The sequence below is a fragment of the Microcaecilia unicolor genome, chromosome 3, assembly GCF_901765095.1.
Source record: "Microcaecilia unicolor chromosome 3, aMicUni1.1, whole genome shotgun sequence".
Lineage (NCBI taxonomy): Eukaryota > Metazoa > Chordata > Amphibia > Gymnophiona > Siphonopidae > Microcaecilia > Microcaecilia unicolor.
In genome coordinates this window covers 80,834,353-80,861,275 of record NC_044033.1, presented here as the reverse complement: position 1 = coordinate 80,861,275, position 26,923 = coordinate 80,834,353, and the positions used below count along the sequence as shown (strand labels likewise).

Sequence of the window (26,923 nt, the reverse complement as noted above, 5' to 3'; positions counted from 1 at the left end):
TTGTTTTAGCTTATTCGCATATTTATTTGCTTGTATACGGTCTTCAGCAGATTTTTAAAAAGTGATCAAGAAATTACAGGTTCTTACACAAAAATTTATGGCAAGTGCAAATATTTAAAATACTGATCAGAAAGTCAGATTCACAACACATTTTTTAAATTACAGTCATTTTATTTCAGATGCACTTTCATATGCTGCCAGTTTTGCAGGTCGTCTCTTCTACAAATATTGCAATGTTAACAATAAGCACATCAGATTTTTACTTTAAAATGCATAATTGCAAGTAATATTAGCTGACATCAATATTAGGGTTGACATCAATTGCTGATTAAGCTTTTGTATAACTCCCGGACTTCTAGCGTGGAGCAGCAAATTCTAATGGGACAGATAAGTAGATTTTCATCAAAAGTTCCAGGATTTGACATGATGTGGAGCTGTATTAACTACCTATAAGTTCCGATGGATTTTTTGTCCTCTGTATGTAACAACAAGTGGTAGGGGGACTGTTTGGATTTTTTTCAACAGTTTAGGACTTTTTTCAGTCTTTTACAAGTCCCATCATTTATTTTTGGACTGCTCTTTTTGAATAGAGATTTTTCCGTGGTAGTTTACTACACATATAGGCTGGGGTCAGTTTGTGTTAGTTTGAGTTTGGTGTCTTTTTATGGGTTATTGATAAGGAGGTAAAGAGTTTTTCACCTCATTCGTTTTTTCTCATTTTTAAGGAGTTCTTTACATCTGGGGGTTTTTTTCTCTTATTCCTCCTTATGGGAACCAGTGATAATAACTGACTCCTTAAAGCATAGGGATATCGCTTATACATTTCTGTATTTTCCTTATGAGGAGTTCTGAGGTTCCATTTTGATTATTTGGATCTTTAGGATTTCCGTGTTGGAGTCCTTACCATAATTTAGTAAGACACCCACAAACTAACTACTATTTCTCAAACTCCTTTATTAGGTTGAAGTAATATTAGTTGCCATCACTTTCAAAGAGAAACAAAAATTAATCCCATAAACAAAAGATCTCTACACCCATCCACTCCAATTAAGAACGAGCAGACAAACACTGGTTGACAACTTCCAGTAGGTGAGAGTTCTCCAGAGCAGCTGCAACTCGTTCCTTGTCTGCCAACTGTTTATTTACTGCAAGAGAAAGTTAAAAAGAAAGCAAGGGACATGCATTTCAGTACCAAAAAGGGGCAGACATTGTTCAAGCCAAATCACCAAGGCTGAGTGACCAATGAAGTAGGACACAAGCAGGCAGATGATCAAAAGCAAAGGCAGTCGCTAGAAGTCATCAATAGCACCCTATTAGCGCCCACGTTTGCGTACACCCGATGATCAGAGCTGGCCAGCGCATGAAACAACACACTTGCGGCTCTGATCGCTAATTTCATGCAAACGCATGCAAACGAGGGTCTCCCGCATTCTTCCCTAATGATCAGCAGGCAGCGCACCAAAAAACGGCGCTGCTCCCACTGCAAACCCTAGGCCAGCTCGGAGCAGGCATTAGCATTTGCCAACAAGGGATGAATGGGGGAGACCCACTAAAGAGGTTTGACAGGGTTGGAATTTTCTCCTGAGCCTGTGAAACCTAAGCCCAACCACCTCAAACACAAGGCCTGGAGGTCCAGGGGGCCCCCCCCAAAAAAACACAAAACCCCTGGTGGGTACAGTGGGGACTGCTAGCTTCCCTCCTCCTACCCCTCACATTGAACAAAAATACCCAGGCGATGAGAGACTTCTCAATGAGGAAAAGCTAAAGAGGCTAGGGCTCTTTAGCTTGGAGAACATGATAAAAGGTCTATAAAATAGAATGGGGTGGAATGGGTACACATGAATTGCTTATTTACTCTTTCCAAGAATACAAGGACTAGGGGGCACGCAATGAAGCTACTAAGTAGTAAATTTAAAACAAATCAGAGAAAATATGTCTTCACTCAACAAGTAATTTAATTCTGGAATCTATTGCCAGAGAATGTGGTAAAAGCAGTTAGCTTAGCAAGGTTTAAAAATATTTGCATAATTTCCTACAGAGAAAAGTCCATAAGCCATTATTTAAGATGGACCGGAAAATCCACTGCTTATTTCTAGGATAAAAATAGTAGAGGATACACAAGAAATGCAATATGTCACAATCTTATACGTGGGTAAGTCTCATATATGCTTGACGGCTAATGTCACTTCACTCCTCGGTGAACCTATTGCCGTACAATATTATAATCATAGACTCTTACCCTCCGACCTACCAATGCCTAAGTACTTTACTATTCATTTTTTATTTTTAACATTATGTGTAAAGGTTAGGCAATATGTTACTTATCTGAGCTTGTTTCTAACGGGTGTGCTCACAAACCCCGACAGGTAGCCTGTTTCGCAATTCTTGCTTTGTCAAGGGGGAGCGCTTCACCTCATCTGTCAAAATACAAGCAAATATATCTCAAGACCCTGTAATCATAATGTACTTCTAGCTTTTTCTGTTAATATTGGTCCCAGCCATTAGACTTACGTTCGCTCGTAACAACTCTGGTTTCTTCAACAAGGATCTAAAATGGCGCTAGCGTATTTAAATTATTGCCGCCGCCGGAAACAGCTGACAGCTGCATCCGGTGGTGTACAACAACATGCCGATTTACATGTAACAACCCCATTGTACATAAGTGTTTAATCCATTAGGTTCTGTAGTATTTAATTTATGTATCCAAAAAGTTTCTCTTTGTAGAACCTTTCTGTTGTAATCTCCGCCTCTAAATGACGGAAAGACTCGCTTTATAACTGAACATCTTAGCGATTCTATATCATGGGTAAACTGTATGCAGTGCTGTACGAGAGGGGCTCCTAAATTATGTGCTTGGATGCGGGAACGATGTTCCGTCATGCGTGCATGTAGTGACCTAATAGATTTTCCTATATATATTTTGTCACATGGACACCTTATCATATATATAATTCCGAACGTCCTACATGTCGTATGTCCCTTTAAAATGTATTTCTTACCAGCATGTATGAAATTATCTCCCTCTTGGGTAATTATACATGTTTTACAATTCGATTTTTGACACTTAAAATGACCTACTGGTAATGTAGTATCATGGTGTCTGTCTTCTCTCTCCTCCTCAGATAATTTAGCTGGACTTAAAATTTCTTTTAAATTGCTGGAACGTGAAAAAGCTGTTCTTAGTTGACTGTCACTAAATAAAGGGTGGGATTTCATAATATCCCAGTGTTGCTTGATTATCTTCTTGACCATTTCACTGCCTGGAACATATCTCATCACAAAAGTAAACAATTGTTTATCTTCACTCTCTCTCCGTTTCTCTTGTAACAGAAGACTTCTCTGGTTGTATTTGGCTCTTTTATATGCACGATTCAAGACAGTTTTAGGATAATGTCTCTGCTGCAATTTTATGCTGAAGCGTTCTGCTTCTGCCGTATAATCTTCTTCATTCGTGCAAATCCTTCTGAACCTGAGAAACTGTGAAAACGGAAGGCTCTCTCGTAAACTTCGAGGATGACAACTATTGTAATCTAACAATGTGTTCCTATCCGTTGGTTTAGTGAAGACTCTCGTTGTGAATTGTCCATTTGTTAATTGAATCTCTACATCCAAAAAATGTATAGTAGTATCTGACCAAGTGATTGTAAATTGGATTCTTGAATGGCACTGATTCAGCCAATTATGAAAATCCATTAGTTCTTGTACTTCTCCTTGCCATATGACGAAAATATCGTCAATATATCTTCTCCAGGTCACAATCTTAGTCTGGAAAGGGGAACTCTTTAACCACTTCTCTTCAAACATCACCATAAACAAATTTGCTAATGTGGGAGCAAATACAGCTCCCATTGCTACTCCAGATTTTTGTAAGTAGATGTCATTTTTAAACTGAAAGAAGTTGTTGCATAATGCCAGTTTCGTGAGCTGTAGCAATTTAAAAGAAATTTTAAGTCCAGCTAAATTATCTGAGGAGGAGAGAGAAGACAGACACCATGATACTACATTACCAGTAGGTCATTTTAAGTGTCAAAAATCGAATTGTAAAACATGTATAATTACCCAAGAGGGAGATAATTTCATACATGCTGGTAAGAAATACATTTTAAAGGGACATACGACATGTAGGACGTTCGGAATTATATATATGATAAGGTGTCCATGTGACAAAATATATATAGGAAAATCTATTAGGTCACTACATGCACGCATGACGGAACATCGTTCCCGCATCCAAGCACATAATTTAGGAGCCCCTCTCGTACAGCACTGCATACAGTTTACCCATGATATAGAATCGCTAAGATGTTCAGTTATAGAGCGAGTCTTTCCGTCATTTAGAGGCGGAGATTACAACAGAAAGGTTCTACAAAGAGAAACTTTTTGGATACATAAATTAAATACTACAGAACCTAATGGATTAAACACTTATGTACAATGGGGTTGTTACATGTAAATCGGCATGTTGTTGTACACCACCGGATGCAGCTGTCAGCTGTTTCCGGCGGCGGCAATAATTTAAATACGCTATCGCCATTTTAGATCCTTGTTGAAGAAACCAGAGTTGTTACGAGCGAACGTAAGTCTAATGGCTGGGACCAATATTAACAGAAAAAGCTAGAAGTACATTATGATTACAGGGTCTTGAGATATATTTGCTTGTATTTTGACAGATGAGGTGAAGCGCTCCCCCTTGACAAAGCAAGAATTGCGAAACAGGCTACCTGTCGGGGTTTGTGAGCACACCCGTTAGAAACAAGCTCAGATAAGTAACATATTGCCTAACCTTTACACATAATGTTAAAAATAAAAAATGAATAGTAAAGTACTTAGGCATTGGTAGGTCGGAGGGTAAGAGTCTATGATTATAATATTGTACGGCAATAGGTTCACCGAGGAGTGAAGTGACATTAGCCGTCAAGCATATATGAGACTTACCCACGTATAAGATTGTGACATATTGCATTTCTTGTGTATCCTCTACTATTTTATTAGTTTTGAGTTTTATTCTTCAGTAGAGAAGTGCCCATTAATTTTTGACAGTATTTCTAGGATAAGCAGCATAAAATCTGTTTTACTCTTTTGGGATCTGCCAGGTACTTGCGACTTGGATTGGCCACAGTTGGAAACAGGATAATGGGCTTGATGGACCTTTGGTCTGTCTCAGTATTGGCAACATTTATATACTTAGATCCATCATCATAGCATACTGTAAAGGAAATAAGTTAACACAATTAGAAGTGAAATTACCAAACTGGAGCTACATGTTGTTAACAATGACCTATCAGTTAAATACACAATCGCTTAGCAAAACAAAAAAACAAATTCAGAATACACTGAACTAAACTAAGACTAGTCATCTGCTTTTTTTTTCAAATTCACTGGATGAATGTGTGCTTTTTTTAAAGTGAGCAACCTAAGAACATAAGCGTTGCCATACTGGGATAGACCAAAGGTCCATCAAGCCCCAGTATCCTGTTTCCAACAGTAGCCAATCCAGGTCACAAGTACCTGGCAAGATCCCAAAACAGTAAAACAGCTTTTATGCTTCTTATCCTAGAAATAAGCAGTGGATTTTCCCAAGTTCATCTTAATAATGGCTTATGGACTTTTCTTTCAGGAAATTATCCAAACCTGTTTTAAATCCTGCTAACTGCTTTTACCACATTCTCTGGCAATGAATTCCAGAGTTAAATTACACATTGAGGGGGTATTTTACAAAGGTGTGCTAGCGTTTTTAGCACATGCTAAACACTAGAGACGCCCATAGGAATATATGGACGTTCCTCGTGTTTAGCGCATGCTAAAAACGCTAGCGCGCCTTTGTAAAAGGCCCACTGAGTGAAGAAATATTTTCTCCAATTTGTTTTAAATTTACTACTTAGTAGCTTCACTAAGTGCCCCCTGGTTCTTGTATTTTTGGAAAGAGTAAATAAGCGATTCACGTCTACCCATTCCACCCCATTCAGTATTTTATAGACATTTATCGCCACCCTCCCCCCAGCCTTCTCCTCTCCAAGCTGAAGAGCCCTAGCCTCTTTAGCCTTTCCTCATAGGGAAGTTGTCCCATCCCCTTTACAATTTTCGTCAACCTTCTCTGTACTTTTTCTAATTCCACTATATCTTTCTTGAGATGGGGTGACCAGAATTGCACACACAGTATACAAGGTGCAATTGCACCATGGAGCGATACAAAGGCATTATAACATTCTCATTTTTGTTTTCTATTCCTTTCCTAATAATTCCTAACATTCTATTTGCTTTCTTAGACACCACTGCATCTGTACAATGTTGTAGCGTAGAAAGTTGGACACACCTAGGGGAGCAAAGGCAACTGGCCATGAGTATGCTAACTATGCACCCCACTCCTCAGCAACCAGCAGGTTCCAATCCTGCTGTGTACCGCTTCTCAACATCTGTTCCAGACTAAGACCTCCAGCTGCACAAGGTATTCGTTAAACCATCAGCATCAATTCCAGACAGCAGAAAGATGTGGAATATAGGAGAGTACTTAGGGGTTGGCAAAAAGTACTGAGAAGAAATCTCCACCTGCCATGGTCACAAGTCTTACACATTTAAAAGCTAATTTTCAGCCTCCCACAAAGCTTACTCACTCCCTAGTACTGTCTCTCTTCTTTATTGTAGGGCTACACAATAAATGACAGCAGATAAAGACCCACACAAAGCATCTAGTCTGTCCAACAAAGGGGAAGCTGCACCCGCCACTGTGCAGGTTACAGCCATTCATGCTTAACCACTGGTTGGCAATTTGCTATTATGCCAACCACATATAGGTAGTTAAACATGATGCGGTCCTCGGGACAATATTTTATAACCAAAAGTATTGCTAACTATTTAAAATTGCTAATCTCAACATTAAGATGTATTCCACTCTCCCTTAAGATGCACAGCACCCTTGCCTGTAACATACGACAATAAAATAATATACAATATGCACACTTGATCTTCATCTGTCTTTTGCCATTTGCGGGACTCAGACAGTACAGATAGGTTCAGCACTGGCCTTAGTTCCCAACTACTTTTTATTTTTGTTACATTTGTACCCCGCGCTTTCCCACTCATGGCAGGCTCTATGCGGTGGGCAATGGAGGGTTAAGTGACTTGCCCAGAGTCACAAGGAGCTGCCTGTGTCGGGAATCGAACTCAGTTCCTCAGGACCAAAGTCCACCACCCTAACCAATAGGCCACTCCTCCACTTGTCAAACATCCATGTTTTGTTTCCATCCTCCTCCTATGGTCAATATTTTCCCCTAAAAAATCTCTGACAATTGCCCCTCAACACACAAAAATGTAAGTGCATCTCCTTCTACTTGCCAAATCAGAACTTGGAATGAACGGATTGCTCAATTGTATTCTGACAATATTGTTACTATGCTCACTGCAGGTCATACTATTTTACAAATACTAAAATTCTTCTATAATTCAATTACTTGCCTATATTATACTACACACCAGGCTTGACCGCCCTGCAAGTCAAAACTGCTATTTCTCCGTGCACTGCTGTCCTTGATATGCTCACCTGCGTGTTCCGAAGCGTGTGTACCTGGTGTTATATGAACATCCACCTGAAATCAAGACCACAGTTAAAGTCTGTACAGAAAAAATGGCCACAAAAAAAAAAAAAGTGTAAAAGCCATCACTAAATATGAGCTATCTGTAGGAAATGCAAAGTAACTGCTACAGGGCTGGAGGATTTGTTTGTTTTATTACAAATCAATAACAGTTTGCATTCATTCATTCATTTACTTTATTACAAATCAGTAAGTCTGCATTCATCAAGTACAGTGCTGTGATACAAAGGACTGAGGGTTCATCCAAGGTCATCAAACAAAAAGAAAAAAAAAATGAAGCCCAGCCTAGACCCTACTAATCACAAGGGTATTCCTGTCTCCCAGGCCTGTGCACTAAACACAAGGTATATGCAGGATGCAACAGAATGACTGATTATTATAAAAGGCAGTTTCTGGTGTTTAGGACCCTCTCACCTTAAATCTTTCTGGCAGCGACCGGAGTAGTTTCACTTTTATAGAGAGGCCAATTAGTGTAGCCATACTGCAGTGAGGAATCGTAGGCGTGAACTCCACTGCCACTGTACTTTCACCATCATTCACCTGTTGAAAATGCACAAGAAAAAGACACTGCCTTTTATTCCCAGCGAAACAGGAAAGCGCTCAACTGCATCAATTACTTTCCAGCCTCTCACTTCACTATGGCTGAATACCACAATCTTTTGGTGCCCCAAGTGAGCATATTACTCTATGTGTCACATAAACTTACATCCATTAGGGAAATGGCTTCTTCAAAAAATGAATTTAAGAAAAAAAAAAACCACAAGCACACAAAACTTACTTTTACTCTAACTTGTTCAACAACATTTAATTCTTCCAAACTAAGAGGATGCTCCGGATCATTGATTGAACGAATGAGATGTGGAATGTAAAGGAAAATCAATAGCAGCAATCGGCAAGATGGAAAATGAGAGGCATTAATAAGTGCTCCAAACCATGTCTCTTACAGAATGCTAAAGATTTCCTTTTGTTACTCGATATCCCTCCTTTCTCCCTGGGTATCAGAGCAGCTTATAATGAAAGCAAACAGAGAAGCAAATCTCAGCATTAGTAAATTCACATTCAGAGGCAAGTTAAGAAAATGTAAGCGAGATCCTCAGACAAAATCAGAATTAGGGGTTTTCTTTTGCTGCTTCCACGGACATCTCCTGTTCCTTCCTGCATGCAAGTGATTCCAAAGACAAAATTTTGGTTGAGTTAATATTGATGGAGTTAGTAATGACGGAAACTGCACTTTTTTTTTTTTTAATGTTAGCTGTGGCATATTAAAACAATTTACTACTACTACTAAACATTTCTATAGCGCTACTAGACTTACGCAGCGCTGTACAAATTAACATGAAAAGACAGTCCCTGCTCAACAGAGCTTACAATCTAAATTGGACAGACGAACAGACAGCTAGGGGTGGGGAAATTGCAGTGGTAGGGGTGATAAGTGAGGGTGTTGAGTAAGAGAGTCATGGTTAGGAGTCTAAAGCAGTAGCGAAGAGGTGGGCTTTAAGCCTAGACTTGAAGACAGCCAGAGACTGAGTCTGACGTACTGGCTCAGGGAGTCTATTCCAGGCATAGGGAGCAGCGAGATAGAAGGAACGGAGCCGGGAGTTAGCAGTGGGGGAGAAGGGGGACGACAGGAGACATTTACCCAGCGAACGGAGTTCACGGGGAGGAGTGTAGGGAGAGATGAGAGCGGAAAGGTACTGAGGAGCTGCGGAGTGGATGCACTTGTAGGTCAAAAGGAGAAGTTTGAACCGTATGCGGAAGTGGATAGGGAGCCAGTGAAGCGACTTGAGGAGAGGGTTAACGTGAGTATAGCGACTCTGGCGGAATATAAGACGTGCAGCAGAGTTTTGGACAGATTGAAGAGGAGATAGATGGCTGAGCGGAAGACCAGCGAAAAGCAAATTGCTGTAGTCTAGGCGAGAGGTGATAAGGGTGTGGGTAAAGGTTTTGGTAGCGTCCTCGGAGAGGAAAGGGCGAAATTTGTTAATATTATAGAGAAAGAAACAACAGGTTTTGGCAATCTGCTGAATATGAATATTTACATAATCAGTGACACTATAAAGATAGAAAATAGTGCTGAATATAGGTATACAGCAGACACTACCAACAGTTACACAAACAGCAGTGATATTTAATCTCTATCCCCCTAATTCTATGATCTTAGTGCCTAAATGAAAAGCCCCATGTAAACTACCCTTTATACATAACTACGTAGTTTAAGACATCTTTTTATCTATATGTCACTATCTATATAATGCTGCAGTGATTAGACATTTTCAATATGTTTCATCAGCAGATGCTAAATACGTTCTTCTGAATATTGGTCCAGATGGGGGCCGTCTGTCCCTTGGAATTATATTAGCTTCCAACTATCGCCCCATCTCTCTCCTCCCTTTCCTATCCAAGATACTTGAACTCTGCACATATTCAACAGACTGCTAAACCCTGTCGTTTCTTTCTCTATAGTATCACCAAAATTCGCCCTTTCCTTTCTGAGCACACTACCAGAACCCTCATCCACACATCACCTCTCGCTTAGACTATTGCAACTTGCTTCTCACAGGTCTCCCACTTATCCATCTCTCTCCTCTTCACTGTTCAAAATTCTGCTGCACGATGATTATTCCGCCAGTGTCGTTATGCTCATATTAGCCCTCTCCTCAAGTCACTTCACTGGCTTCCTATCCGTTTCCGCATACAGTTCAAACTCCTCTTATTGACCTATAAGTGCATTCACTCTGCAGCTCCTCAGTACCTCTCCGCTCTCATCTCTCCCTACATTCCTCCCCGGGAACTCCGTTCACTGGGTAAATCTCTCTTATCTGCACCCTTCTCCTCCACTGCTAACTCCAGACTCCGTTGCTTTTATCTTGCTACACCATATGCCTGGAATAGACTTCCTGAGCCGGTACGTCAAGCTCCATCTCAGGCCGTCTTCAAATCTAAGCTAAAAAACCACCTTTTTGATGCTGCTTTTAACTCCTAGCCCTTATTCACTTGTTCAGAACCCTTATTTTATCATCCTCACTTTAATATTCCCTTATCTCTTGTTTGTCCTGTTTGTCTGTCCTAATTAGACTGTAAGCTCTTTCGAGCAGGGACTGTCTCTTCATGTTCAAATGTACAGCACTGCGTACGTCTAGTAGCAATATAGAAATGGTAAGTAGTAGTAGTAGTAGTAAAATGTGGATATTTCCTCCTGAGGCAGAAGTGAAACGGGATCCCGCTGTCTGCGATTTGGCGGAGGTTTATGGTTTCAGGACACAGCTGAAGTCAATGGCTTCCCGGTGTTGAATGATTATAAATTGTCTTGCCAATGAGAGAAGCTAAGTGATTATTTTGTTGACACCTGGATACCATTAACACTTCCTTACCACTACTACTTATTTCTATAGCGCAGTGCGACAAGTAATTGCAAATCAAACTGAGGAAGAACGGCCATCAGCGAACGAGCAAAACACACAAAGAATGGCTCAAATACATGCCGAGGAAGCAGCAGAGCGACGTGCAGCCAGACTTGACGATGCATGGTTGCGAGCACGGCGATCGCGTTCTACAGCTTCACATCTGCTTCATTCTCAACAGAATCAATGCGACAGGCTGAGAGTGGCTTAAATCTCCGAAAGTTCTTCACCAATTGCTTTGAAATTTCAACCAACGTTGAATTCAAATTTGCGCGTGTTTTTATATACCTACAATTGCAAATCAAACTGAGGAAGAACGGGCATCAGCGAATGAGCGAAACAGACAAAGAATGGCTCAAATACGTGCCGAGGAAACAGCACAGCGAAAAACATCGCTCGAGGCTCTTGATCGATCATTGCAAGATTTGCATGGAAACATCAGACCATTTGGGAACACATTAATATTGCTTGCAGGAGATTTCAGGGAAACATTACCTGTAGTTCCTCGATCGACACCAGCGGACGAAATAAATGCTTGCCTAAAATACTCTACTTTGTGGCAACACGTAAAGCCGTTAAACTTAACTACAAATATGCATATCCAGCTCCAAAACGATCAATCAGCTCAGATATTCTCAAATCAATTGCTGAAAATTGGGAACGGAAAGGTGCCGGTTGATCTGACCTCAGGACGAATTTCATTGCCTCATAACTTCTGCAATTTAGTGACCTCAAAAGAATTGGTTGAAAAAGTATTTCCCAATATTTAAACCAATTATAAGGATCACGATTCGCTGAGTGAACAAGCTATTCTTGTGGTCAAGAACAAAGACGTCTACGAACTGAACAATATTATTCAGTCTAACATTCCAAGCGAGCCACTCACATACAAGTCTGTCAACACTGTTCTGGAAGCAGATGAAGCGCTTAATTATCCAACAGACTTTTTCAATTCACTCGATCTGCCAGGGATGCCACCACAAGTACTGCAATTGAAAATCGGCGTGCCAATTATCATGTTGCGAAATATCAACCAGCCAAAGCTTTGCAACTGCACGCGGCTTGCAGTAAAAAAATTAATGAGCAATGTTGTACAAGCAACAATCTTGACAGGACCTTTCAAAGGCGAACATGTCCTCATTCCTCGCATTCCTATGATTCCAACAGATATGCCATTTCAATTTAACAGATTGCAATTCCCAATTCGATTGGCGTTTGCAATCACCATCAACAAAGCTCAGGGCCAATCTTTAGAATTCACCCGTTTACATCTACACACGGATTGCTTCTCACATGGATATGTTGCATGTTCTACAGTCGGCAAACCAGACAATCTCTATCTCTGCACACACAATGGAACAACAAAAAATATTGTATACCCACAAGCACTGTGAAATTAAACATATTAGAAAAGTGCGCTTCCTCTTTTCTTTCTTTTCCATTTAACCAGACTGAGCTACAGCAACGCGTGGCCGGGTAGAGCTAGTAGAGGATTAATTTTCTAAATTTCTGTGGTGCAATAAGATACCTAGAACAGCGCAAATTTGCAATAGGTTAAAGAAAGGGGTGGAGTTAATTTTCCAGATTTTAAGTTGTACCTCTATTCTTATCTGATGGCCGTTACAGCTACATGGTTTACAAATAGCATTGATGGATTGGACCAAGATGGTTACAGTTAGAAAGAGCTCTAGCAAGTCCCTTTCCTTCATGTAGCTTGGTCTTGGCTCAAGCTCAAAAATGTGGGCCTCATTTTCCAATTATACTTGCTAAATCAAAAGTACTATGGTGTATGGCCAAATGTTTGAAAATTATCTTGGCCTGATATGTAGTCTATTTCCCTTTAATTCAACCCTGACTTGAGAATGCAAGATAAAGTGTTTAGTTGGGATCAATGGCAGGATAGGGGTATTTGGTATGTACACCAGCTTTTGAATGGTGGTAAATTTAAACTGTATGAAGCACTTACGGAGTATGATTTACAGTGTAACTATTATCATCAGCAGTTGCAATTGAGATACTATTTACAATGTTCGAAAGTAGATGCCTAGTCAGCGATCCCAACCTCTGAGTTCAGTATTTTTGTTCTGTTCTTATAGATTCACCTGAGGTGTCTACTGAATATAAAAGGATAAAGCTCAGTTCCAGATAAGCATGTGATGTTCTTAAGAGGGTTTGGGAGGATGATTTAGAGGACGGCCTTTCTAAGACACAACTGAAAGCTTTATGGACTAGAGTCTGTAGCTGAAGCAGGAAGACACCCTCTATGAAGATCCAAACAAAGAAGCCAAAGCAGGAGTAGAGGATGACACAATGACCATTCCACCAGGGAGATGTAGATCAAAGCATATTTATTCAAGTACCAAAACAAGAAGACCCGACACAGTAGATACAGCCACCTGCCTCAGGGGTCAATATACACAAATGTATATGAAAAGAAAATACTAAATCATAATAAATCCACATTATGGTATCATGTAACAGATGCATTGAAATACCAAGAAACATACATAAAATATAAAATGCACCTTGTGAATATTTGGCATCTCCCCGATGGTCCTCTAGCCCTTCTTGAAAGGCCCAGCAGGAGGCCAGAAGACAGTCATGAGTCTGAGTCTCACAGGACCAGCATATGAAAATACCACACTAATCGATTATAAGCGGAATCTACAAGGGATAGGAAACCAGATTTGATAACTCGTAAGCCTGCCACATTTTCCCTCTTCTGCTCTGCGATGCTCAACAGGCATCCTTGGTGGGCTCTGACTTTTCCCATTGTTCCTGTTCATCTACACGGCTGTTGCCCAGAATCCAGAGTTTTACTTTTTGTGTTTTCCACGACTTCATACGTATGATGGTTGCTACTTAAACAAAGAAGAAACACCTGTTGCAGTCAAACCGTTGTGGTGATACACTTTTTGCTACCACCACATAGAGCCCCTGACGCAGCCCCAATGTGAGTAAAACACACCTATGTCAAGCAGTTTGAATTTATATTATTTTAATAAACATCTGGTTTGACTTTCTCATCAGGTCTGCATGTTTTTGCCATCATTTTGGAGTTTGCAGATCACTTGCCCTGTTGTTTCCTGTCAAGGAAGATGGTGCAGATGTGGTGAGCAGCAATCTAGCTCACTAGAACCGAGCAGTTTACCAGAATAACTACATAGTAACATAGTAGATGACGGCAGAAAAAGACCTGCACGGTCCATCCAGTCTGCCCTACAAGATAAACTCATAAGTGCTACTTTGTGTGTATACCTTATCTTGATTTGTATCTGCCATTTTTCAGGGCACAGACCATAGAAGTTTTGCCCAGTGCTAGCCCCGCCTCCCAACCACCAGCCCTGCCTCCCACCACCGGCTCTGCCACCCAATCTTGGCTAAGCTTCTGAGGATCCATTCCTTCTGAACAGGATTCCTTTATGTTTATCCCACGCATGTTTGAATTCCGTTACCATTTTCATCTCCACCACCTCCCATGGCAGGGCATTCCAAGTATCCACCACTCTCTCCGTGAAAAAATACTTCCTGACATTTTTCTTGAGTCTGCCCCCCTTCAATCTCATTTCATGTCCTCTAGTTCTACCGCCTTCCCATCTCCGGAAAAGGTTTGTTTGCGGATTAATACCTTTCAAATATTTGGACATCTGTATCATATCACCCGTTTCTCCTTTCCTCCAGGGTATACCTGTTCAGGTCAGCAAGTCTCTCCTCATACGTCTTGTATATATATATAGTTGCAAAAGCCAAATGAGTTTTTCTGATGCTCCCATTCACCTATGGGCCCTGCTGCAAATAACTTGAGCTAATCTTTAGTAAAAGACCCCTAGAATGTTTTTAGAAGAGCACACCAAAAAGAGGGAAAACCAAACAATTCCACAAGAAATCAACTAAGCCTAAGCAAGAAGTAGGAATGGCCAATGCAATAATCCAGCAAACGCCATCTTTTATTGTACTACATATATGCGTATTATAGACTTGTGCTTTTTAACCTGAATTATCGCATTGGTCATTCTCACGCCTTGCTTTGGCCTTAGAGGTGCACATTCATAATATGCATAAAGTCAGAACTACAATTCTCTAAAAACAGAAGGAAACGTTATGGACTGTTTCTGAAGGCTCATCATGCTACCGAGTCCTAGCCTTTTCCTTGTATTTTATTTACTTATTTGTTACATTTGTATCCCTCATTTCCCCTCCTATTTGTAGGCTCAATGTGGCTTACATAGTACCGGAGAGGCCTTTGCAGGCTCCGGTGTGAACAAATACAGGGTGATGTTGTGGTAAAATCAAGTTCACGTGGCACAGCCACATTAGGAGATCGGAGAACGGAAGAGTTGTGTTATGTCCATTACGTGCTTTAGTTTGGTTGTGTTGCAGAGATTAGGCATTTAAGTTGGATCGGTAGGGTATGCCTTTTTAAACAGGTTGGTTTTTAATGATTTCCAGAAGTTTAGGTGGTCGTACGTCGTTTTCAAGGCTTTTGGTAATGCGTTCCACAATTGTATGCTTATGTAGGAAAAACTAGATGCGTAAGTTGTTTTGTATTTAAAGTCCTTTGCAGCTCGGGTAGTGCAGATTTAGATAAGATCATGTTGATTCGGATGTATTTCTAATTGGTAAGTCGATCAAGTCAGTCATGTAACTCGGGGCTTCTCCGTAGATGATTTTGTGAACCAGGATGCAGATTTTGAAGGTAATACGTTCTTTGACTGGGAGCCAGTGTAGTTTTTCGCGGAGGGGTTTTGCGCTTTCAAATCGCATTTTACCAAATATAAGCCTAGCTGCCGTATTTTGAGCGGTCTGAACTTTCTTTAAGGTTTGTTCTTTACATCCCGCATAAATTCCATTGCAGTAATCTAAGTGGCTTAGTACCATTGATTGTATCAGGTTGCAAAATGTTTCCCTTAGGAGGAATTGCTTCACACGTTTGAGTGTAAATTCATACTGCATCTCTCCACCAGGAGGATTACCACCCCTCTGTCAGCAGCTCAGCAGCAGGAGGAAGAAACAGGTAAAAGCCAGATCCTCTGGATCCTATGCCTTCCTTCTTAAAAGCTGCTGGAGCTGTGCCGCATCCTCCCAATGAAAAAACACAGGATACAAGGGATCTAGCTCTTTTTTTTGTCTAAAATCAGTTTACCCAAGCAGCCTCCGGATCCAAATCAAGCAGCTGGAGTTACACTGGATCCTCTGAGTAGGATCTGGCTCCCTTTTCTTCTCTGCCATCAGTTTGCCCAAGCATCCTCCAGATCCCTGTGTGGCTTTTAAAGCAGGGGCGTGGCCATAGCCCAAGGTGGGGAGCACATTTTGGTCGCTGCCCCACCGCAGCTACTGTAACATCTTGGCTGGCAGGGGTCCCCAACTTGAGAGTTTAGCAATTATAGAGAAAACTTTACAGAACAGAACCATTTTAAAGAGAATACCCAATTTTTTAATTATGGCTTTTGCAACATATGCCTTAACTAAAAATTATTTTGAATTTCAACACAATATTTACCAACAGATACGAGGCACAGCAATGGGTTCTCCTATGGCTCCGGATGTTGCAAACTTATATGTGGCAGATTTTGAAAATAAATTTCTAGTGAACCATCCTTATACATCCCAAATAATCTTTTATAAGCGGTATATAGATGACATTTTGATCTTATGGGAAGGTGATGAAAATCAACTTTTAGAGTTCTATGATTGGATCAATAGTCTAGACCAACATTTACAGTTCAAGATTCAATATGATATGCGCCAGATTTCATATTTAGATATTCAGATTATTAAAACTCCTTATAGATTAATTACACAAGTCTTCAAAAAACCAACAGACCGCAATACTTATTTGCATTTCCAAAGCTTCCATAATAGAAGTCTCAAGACTAATCTTCCTTATTCTCAATTCTTAAGATTAAGAAGACTTTGTACAACTTTCGAAGATTTTGAATTTCATGCACAAGAGATGTCCCAGCGTTTTATTCAAAGAGGGTATCCTTCTAAAGTAGTAGAACAATGTAAAAACAAAGCAAGGATACAAGAGAGAGAGCAATTACTCACTCACAAAAAAGAGAGGAAAACTCCAGAATTAATCTGTACTTTAAAATATTCAACATTTTCAAATCAGATTAGGAAAATCATACATAAAAATTGGCACATTTTAGAAACTCATACATGTTTTAAAGAGTCTCGTCCTACCATCGCATATGCAAGAAACAAAAATTTAAAAGAACACTTAGTCCCTTCAACACTCCCAGAAGAAACTTTAGGAGACACAGTATTCTTCGGACACTATCCGTGTGGGAAATGCACAGTGTGCAAACATTGCATTACTTTACAGAATTTCACACATCCAGTGACCAAAAAGATTTTTTCATTACAACATTCCACAAATTGCACAACTACTCATGTCATATATGTAATCAAGTGTCCGTGTGACCGTCTATATGTAGGCAAAACAAAAAGGATGATTAAAACAAGGATCATAGAACATAGGTCCTGCATAAGTAGAAACATTACGACAGCTCCGTTAGTCAATCACTGGTATGAGGCAGAACATACCATAGATGATTTAAAATTTTTTATCATTAAACACATTCAAAAGAAATGGAGAGGTGGTAATATAGATAATATTTTATTGAAAGAAGAACAACGTCTCATTTATACACTTAACACTGTCTCACCACATGGTCTTAACATGGAACTAGATTTAATTCCTTTTGTGTGATAGTACACACTGTTACATACTATTAGGTTCCCCGGTCCACTTCTGTTAGGTTTTTGTCATTTTACATTAGTTTTATAGAGGTATGTATCTATTTCAGACATTAATTGTTATACATAAACTATAATATATTTTTCATAAAGATTCAGATTAATTTATTTTTTATTTTTTATTTTTTATTATTATTTTTATTCCCCGTATCATTTTTGTTTTTAATTTAATATGTTGTTCATTAACACCTGTTCAAATTCTATTTACACAAATACAAGATTACAATATTTCATATTTTATTAGTATTGTATGGTTACAATATTTAAACTATTACTATTGAAGTTGCTTAAGAGTAACATAAAAGATTTTGTAATATTGTTTATCAACAAATTTGATTATTAAAAGTACAAGATTATAATATTATATTTCATTAGTACTTGATGGTTATAATATTTAAATTATTACTATTGAAGTTTTTACAAGAGCAATACAAAAGATTTTTAATTTTGTTTATCCATACAATTGATTTCAAAATTACCAACACATCTTGATTTCGTCAACATATTGCAGTTTTCTAGTTAGATAATATACAACACTCTTATACACATTTTAGCTCGTTAGAACATCTAAAAACTACATAAAGTCTTCACGTTAAATTTAATGAGCAGTAATCTTCCATTCACTTTCCAGATTAACATTTTTAAGTTTTTTTAAATAAACAACGATATATTTACATCAACCTCACAATGCATTATTTTTTTAAAAAAAATATATATCGGTAATTGTACATTTTGGACTACATCGAATGTTTTTATATAAACATAATGTGTTGATTTGTAGTTAACTACATAAGAAGAATCGTTACAGATATTAAACCAATAAAAGATACGTAATGCAGCCTAATCTTATCTCATCGAGTTAGTCAATGTTCGCTTTATTCAAAGCCACACATTATGGTTGAAACTTTCAATGACGTCCAATCTTCAAAATTGCTAAATTGACTGCTCAATTATGAGTATAATCATTTCGTTTAATTATTTAATTATTAAATTATCAACTTCACAACCTAAAGGTATTGCACAATACAAGTACTTATTTAATAAATAATTTATAATACTTTAACGAGTCTACTTCATCATTTGTGTTCCATCTTGATTATACGAAAAGAATTTACATTTGTAATCATCTGTGATTTGATTGAGGCAATATATATCATTACTTAAGTGAGTCAAGGTATAGGAAGTGACATGGATAGGCTACAGTTCACTTTTGGCGGGAATAGACACTTCAAAAAATGCGGATATGACGTAAACAGTGACGTTTTCAGAAGTGGTCAAATCTCTATAAAGGAAAATACACACGTCATTTAAATTGATTGCCAGTGAACGCCAGCAGCGTGGAATCTCTGCTCCACAAGATATAACTACATTTTTCACACTAGAATTCTTTATTACGGTAAGAAATCAAAACTATATTCATAGTATTTACCATAGCAGCCATTTTTATTTAAATTCCAGTGATCAGATCTCTCTATAAATATTACACTTCATGCAGTTCAATAAAGAAAAAATCTTCATTATTCACAATTTTTGTTCTACTATTAGATCCGTAACAGCTAGATTCAGTTGGAAGACGCTACAAGTAATATCTACAAGTTTTTTGTGGATAGATTACTTTGTCTTCAAGACACCTGTTATCTATGTTATAAGAAACATCGTGTTCCGTTATTATTACAAAACATCATATCATTGTTCTGCCTAAAGATAATGTAAACGATCCTCACAAGATTTTTATCTGCAGACACAACACTCCGTTTCTTAGACTCCTGTTGTATATGTTACAGTAACATCGTTCCCTGCCATTATTACAAATATATGTATTTCCTAATAAATAGAATTATGTTTAAGATAATATACGATTCACAAAAAGAAATAAAAAGAACTATAGTAAGATTTAGAACATCTATCTCTATAGTTGACATATTCTCTCCTTTTTTATCATATAGATTGTTGTCAAATTACACACACAGCCTTTATAAAGGTAGAGTGTTGTTGAATAAAATTTTATTGATTTCCCTGCAAGAATTCAGATTGCCAGAGAATACACACATGGTGTAACAGGTAAAAAATTTTTTTAAAAATCTTCTTCTTTTGAATATGTATTGTAATATTAAGACTATATATAACTTTGTTCATTTTTAATAATTTAACTTCACAATGATTATTAATTTGCATCATATCATATGTATATATACATTTAAGTCTTAATACTTGCAGAAATTCTGTCTTTTATATAACTAATTAATTCTCACTAATGACACGCGATTTACTGTTAGATAAAATGAAAATTGAGTTCTGGAGATATATATATATAATTTCTCTACAGTTTTTAACAAGTATGTAATTTATTCACGTATCTCTTTGTCATAACATTGATTTTAACCTTTTAAAAAAATAATATAAGAGAAATGGACTATTTATTGTAATATATTTGTTTCTTCATTGTTTGTTGTTTGTTTCCATTATATATTAATTTATAGTTCAAGAGATAAAAATTGAGATGTTTTAAATTAAATTAAATTTGTTTTATTTAGACTCCTGATGCAGGCCGGTTGGGCCGAAACACAGCTGTGTCGAGTCATATCACCTTAATAAATTATCTTAATTATTCATCATTTTTTGTATTATTCTTGTGTCGTCCTTTTCTGATTTTTGATTTTGTTTATACACATATTTTGTTTTTTTCTTCTTTTTTCTTCCTTTTATTTTATGTGTATATTTTTGCCACTTCTACATTTTTTCGTTGTACATTTTTTGGTTTTTTCCTGTTTTCATCTTCTTTTCCATTTATTCACTTTATTGCTATTTTGAGTCATCTTCGCTGTTTTTGTTTATTATTGTTGTTTTTGCGAAGACTGGTTTCTTCTGTATTTGTCACAGGGGTCCCCAACCCCCACCAGCTGAAGTGCCGCTGCTGCAAATACCTTGGCTGGCGGATGAACCCCAACCCCTGCTAGCTGAAGACTTTGTCCAGCCAACCAGAGGCCCAGTCCACCGTGGCCCCACCTTGGGCTATAGCCACGCCCCTGCTTTAAAAGCCACACAGGGATCTGGAGGATGTTTTAAAGTGATCAGAAGCACAAAGAAGAAAAGGAAGGCGAGTCCTCTGGATCCAATATTTTCCACTTTTTAAAAGCCATATGGGGATCCAGAGGACACTTGGGTATACTACAAGCAGAAAAGAGAGCCAGATCCTCTGAAACCCTCTTGGAGGATACAGTGCAGCTCTGGCGACTCCATCAAGAACCAGAGGATACTTGGGTAAACATTCTGTGAATAGCAGTGATTACAATGACTAAGCAACAAGGTCCTAATTTTTTATCTGGCAAAAAGCCTCCGTTTAGACTTCTAACCAGATACTATTGCAAAACTAAAAGCCAAATCCTCTGGATCTGCCAATAGTCAGGCAAAATTTAAGGTGGAATGCATAGGGTCCAAAGAATCCAGCCTTTATCTATTCCCAGCGGAAAGAGAAAAGAAGAACACTGATGTGAAGATCAGATTAAAATAACATCCAAAACAGAAACTGGGTTGAATATAGATTCAGAATATATAACATAACATTTGATGCCCTCCTGGGAAATACCTCCTGGTTCTCGCACACAGCCTCCAGGGCTGCGCAGGAAAAGGATATCAAAAATTTCACGGTCATCTATTTTATCTGGGATATCCTCATCTTCATCCTGAGCTGTCACCTGCCGGTCCCCAGAGCGCTGGTAAATCAGAGGATTGGCATTCTCCAGCTGGTTTCCTCCCACCATGTTCTCCAGCCAGACCCTCCTAAGAAGGAAAAAAGCCCCCAGTCTTACACAGATCTCTCAAAAGCCCCTGCAAAGACACTTTCCATTATCTGCAAACTTCATATTGCACTTTTTTTTTATTTTTAACACTAGATCCCTACAGAGCTCCCTCCTATATTCAGGTTCATTGAGTCCTCATCAACCCCCATCTCCAATCTCACACATAATCCGTACTATTTGTTTCCATAGCAGAGATTAAGAAAGGTTTGGCCGGCTTCCTGAAGGAAAAGGCCATAGAATGTTATTAAAGGAACGTAGGGAAAAATCCACTATTCCTGGGACAAGCAGTACAAAATGCCAGTGGCATTCCTGGGGGGGGGGGGGCGGTGGGGGCGGTCCACCCCGGGTGCACGGCGCTGGGGGGGGGGGGGGTGCTGCGCGCGCCTGTCCGTTCGTTCCATGCTTCTTCTCTGCCCCGGAACAGGAAGTAACCTGTTCCGGGGCAGAGAAGCATAGAACAAACAGAGGACAGGTGCGCGTGGCACCCCCCCCCCCCCAGCGGCGTGCACCCGGGGGGGGTCCTTCGCAGGGGGGTGTCGCGCTGCACCCGGGGGGCGGGGCACATCGGCAATCCGCCCCTGGTGTCAGCCCCCCTAGGAACACCACTGCAAAATGCTTTGCTCCGTGGATCTTGTCGGGTGATTGTGACCTGGATGGGCCACTGTCGGAGACAGGGTGCTGGGCTACATGGACCTTTGGTCTGTCCCAGTGTGGCGATGATTATGTCTTATTACTAGACATACACACTGCAGTATATACGTAAAAGACTGAGTTCTTGCCTACTATCCCATATATCCCTCAGATAGCAAATCACATGCACTCGACTGCCCTCATACTCTCTCACACGCCGAGCACCCCTCTCCATACGCATGAAGGAAGACGACCAAACCGTCCTAGCCCCTGCGGTCTGCCATCTCTTCGGCTCTCCCCAATTCGGAACGCTCCCCCCCCCCCCCCCCCGTCGCGATCCGGCACCTCTTTCTCAATTTCAAACTCCCCCACATCCTACCTTCAAACGCATTCAAGAAATCACCCACACTACTACTGATTCCAGGAAGAGTTGTTTTTGTTAGATAGTCCTCTCTTCCGGCGCCCCGCCCCTTAATTCAGACACACAATTCTTCCCTTCCTCGACCTCATCCGTTGTTGTGCCTGTAGCTGTGCCGTTGTTGTGCCGTAAAGAGGAAGTTGCGTTGAAGAGGGGTGGGGGGGGGGGTGGAACCAAGGAGGTTGAAGAAAAACAGGAGACGGGATGACGTCAAAACGTTGAAGCCACTTAGGATCGCCTTTGTTTCTTTTCCCCCCCTGCCGACACACAGCCGTCGGCGACGGGACGGGACGTCATTTATACTCAAAACAAAGCAAGCAATTTATAAGCTGTCGCATCCTCGTTGTCGTTCTTTATTGTTGGTAGCATTTTATTTAATCTCACTTATGTTTTCAAACGTGCTGGCTTGTGCAGCATACGAATATACAAAGAGGAAGTATTGGTTTCATCGGTTACAGTATTAATTTATTCTACATTTTAAATCAATAATTTGGAGGGGCTTTGTATAGGGACTTCCTGTATTCGTGCAGAGATGTTTTCACCTAGTAGTGGGGCACCAAAACAGACATCATGTTATGAGAATCAGGTACTTAACAATCAGACTTACTATTTATAAGTACAATTTTTAAAAAAAAACATTAATTAGGTTGAAACTCTCTCTCTCTCTCTCTCTCTCTCTCTTTCTCTGTGCAGCAGAGCACAGAGCTCAGCTTGGAGTCTACTGCCCCCCCCCCCCTTTCTCTGTCCAGGGCACTGCTCTCTGTCCGGGGGCATCTCTGCCCTCTCTCCCTGCAAGCAGAGCACACCAGGCTCTGCATGCACTACTTCTTTCTCTCTCTTCCTTAAACACACACAGATACAGGCATATACCAGCTACCTGTACTAAATGCTGTGAGCCAATGCATATATGCAAATATAATATACTTTATATATCCAAATCCGTGTGGATTGCATATTCTTTGGGAACCCACTGCCTCTGTGAAGTGGACCCCGGGACCAACCCTAGACAACGATAGCTGACATCTTGACCGATATACTCATATCACCCCTCTCCTCAAGTCACTTCACTGGCTTCCGATCAGCTACCGCATACAGTTCAAGCTTCTCCTACTAACCTACAAATGCACTCGATCTGCAGCCCCTCCTTACCTCTCTACCCTCATCTCCCCTTACGTCCCTACCCGTGACCTCCGCTCTCAGGACAAATCCCTCCTTTCAGTACCCTTCTCCACCACCGCCAACTCTAGGCTCCGTCCTTTCTGCCTCGCCTCACCCCATGCTTGGAACAAACTCCCTGAGCCCATACGCCAGGCCCCCTCCCTACCCATCTTCAAATCATTGCTCAAAGCCCACCTCTTCAATGTTGCTTTCGGCACCTAATCACAACACCTCTACTCAGGAAATCTAGACTACCCCAACTTGACATTTCGTCCTTTAGATTGTAAGCTCTTCTGAGCAGGGACCGTCCTTAGTTATTAATTTGTACAGCGCTGCGTAACCCTAGTAGCGCTCTAGAAATGTTAAGTAGTAGGTTGAAACTGGGAGCATTTAACATCTTTTTTTCCTGTATCTAAGTAACACGGCCCTACTATCCTGGTTAGAAGGGGCTAAACAGGCACTGCAGATTTTTATCACTTACTCACTCTGGTCCCGTCAGCTCATCCTCTCAGGAACCACAGGACACTCGGAGGATTAAAAGAACTGGCACATTTATTAACTTTTAACTGATGGTTTCCACTGTGTTGGTCTCCTTACAGTCAATTGTAATTCATATTGCTCTCCAGATGATCATAAGCAATAATACGTCTCCGGGCTAATACTCATGCTTAACCTTCATGCCTGTCCTGCAGCTCTGTCAGAACCCAGAGTGGATTTTACACTCCTGATGTATTTCCAATACCATCTGGGCCATGTTTCCAGTAACTGCATACCCCCTTTGGGCTGCCACCTGTAAGAGGCCAATTCCTACCTATGTACTCGCTTATGTCTAGGGGGCGTGGCCTCTGCCCAACCTTAGCTGCATGGAAAATAACGGACAGACCAATGGAATATATTAGTTTATTTATACAGCGTTATATACAAAAATATAGAAAACTCTTATCAGCTTATAGCATCAGCAATTCCTGATTGCATGCACAATGATACCAAAATATAGAGAATAACTATGATTATCCTATTGGCTAATCTGTAATGACAGATAAACACAATACCAAGATCCTAATGATTACCACACAAATCTTATACTAGGCTAACAGCAACTAGAGATCATAAATCCTGACGTCACACATCTGTTGGGTCCGAGCACAGACTAATTATCTAACCCAGCCTGAAGGAAGTAAACTATGATCTCACCGTCCCGGTTACCAGATCAGATTCCTTCCGATACCTCAGCCGAATGTCTCAGCGAGGTCCCACAAGCTCAGGTGATGCACTTGTCTTGATCAGCCACAGATGATACAGACTCAGTATAGATCCTGTAGACAGCTGTAATCTGGGGAAAAGCTTTGCCAGGTATTATCAGTAAGTCTCTCAGGTAAATCAGGTGTTTGCAGAAATGCAAGTGTTCTCCTCTTCTGTTCTTCTGTTCTTCTCTCTCCTTCTCTCAGGAACTAGTCTCTTTCTGTTCCCGCTTCTCAGATCAATCAGTTTTCTGGGAGCCAATCAGAAATAATCCCACCATGTACTCCCAGCATCTGTATGAAGCTTCCTTTGTCCGTCTTATCTCGTAAGCTCTCTCTCACTCTCTCTCCCTCAGGGACATGCATTCTCCCCCGATACAGAGTGACCTTGGAGGTGGTGCAGGCTTCAGTAAATCTATTACAAGCTGAAATTCTGACTTCTGCACAGTTGGTAGTCAGACATATAGGTGAAAGGTTGCAGCGTCCATTTTGGCTGTAAAGGTGCTCTCATATGCACACAGGGTGGGTGAGATCACAGCAAATACTCCTACAGATTCCCCCCCTTGGAGATGGAAATTACTACTAAGGAGTAAAGGCCTTCTCCAACCTAACTACAAAAATAAGCCAGACAGTTCAGTCAGGATTCAGGTACAAACTTCATGGTCAAAACTACAAAAAGTTTCAAAGTAAATCTCAACTAATGCAAACTAACACTCTTCAAACAGTTCAATTAAGCAAAATAATGTTCACAAGGAAATCACAAATGCTAATACAGCAAAATACTGAATAATAGAACCCGCATGTGCAGTTAGTTAAAAGTCTTAACACATGAAAATTAATCAAACAAATCATGAACCATAATCACATCATGCAAAGCAAAGCATATTAGTACAGAAAAGTGAAAACGGAATAAATTGTTGGTAAAACTCTGGTTAGAGGTAACTACATAAAGTCTTGCAATCTCATCGCTGTAGGTGACAAAGTGTTTACGCGATAGCGTAAATGACGAAGGTCTCTCCAAAACACTACAGCACACAGGAGCATGATGACCCACGAGATGGTCAAAAGTGGGATGACAACGTGAGTGGACATGTGGAACTGGGTGACATCAGATGAACGACGTTTGTAATCTGCAACCTCGAGAGTCTCATGGTCAACAGATAATTCAACAGTGTGAGAGTCTTTGGACTGTAAAAATGGTATAAGGTCCATAGCAAAGTCAATAGGATGTCCACGAAATACATCAAGCGCTTCCAACTCAGAAACAACCGGGTCTGTGTCAAGATAAAACAGGGAAACTCCTCCTACATGGGCAACAGCATACTTGGGTACAGCGATTACACAAACATTGCAAGGAAGAGTGTAACGGTTGATTACATCATGTTTCTGAAAGGTGACAGTAAGTTCAGTACTGGGTGTGCTAACTAACCATACCGTATCCAGTACAGCTACAGTGGTATCAGAAAAATCGTCATATTTTGACACGGTAACCTTACACTTCTCTTGGACATTCTCTGTGGACAAGCCACAAAGAGCTTCTGTTGTGTCTTTCAGGAAAGGTTTACCAGGGCATAGCCAATTAACATCTTTAGTTTTGTGGCAAAGGTCTAAGTTAGGGACCAAATAATGTTGCGGAGCATCCTGTTGGTAAGCAACATACTTAGGTGTATCAACATTAAGGTACAAATTCTCATGCCAGGTACCTACATTTACAACTTGTTTAAGCTGGTATACATTCTCAGGCATAATAAATGGCAAATTAAGGATGAAGGCAATTTCCATACGCTCCATATCCAAATAAAGGGGAAGGGCAGTACCTAAATGAAATGCGATTTGAATTTGAAAAGGTTCAATAGACAAACGGGTAACTTTGGCAAAGGCATCTTTAACAACATCAGATGGTATCAGGTACGTTGGTATCTGT

At 40.0% G+C, this 26,923-nt stretch overlaps 1 protein-coding gene across 1 annotated transcript; it reads right to left on the bottom strand.

The window, feature by feature from the left end:
- On the bottom strand, positions 1–22,732 carry CIAO2B (cytosolic iron-sulfur assembly component 2B). Its single transcript, XM_030196109.1, has 6 exons — positions 22,562–22,732; positions 21,387–21,532; positions 8,368–8,447; positions 8,004–8,129; positions 7,538–7,583; positions 1–1,145 (listed from the first exon to the last, which is right to left on the bottom strand). Exons 2-6 carry the CDS (start codon positions 21,511–21,513, stop codon positions 1,048–1,050), a joined length of 477 nt encoding a protein of 158 aa, XP_030051969.1. The 5' UTR covers positions 21,514–21,532; positions 22,562–22,732; the 3' UTR covers positions 1–1,047.
- Positions 22,733–26,923: the final 4,191 nt, after the last annotated feature.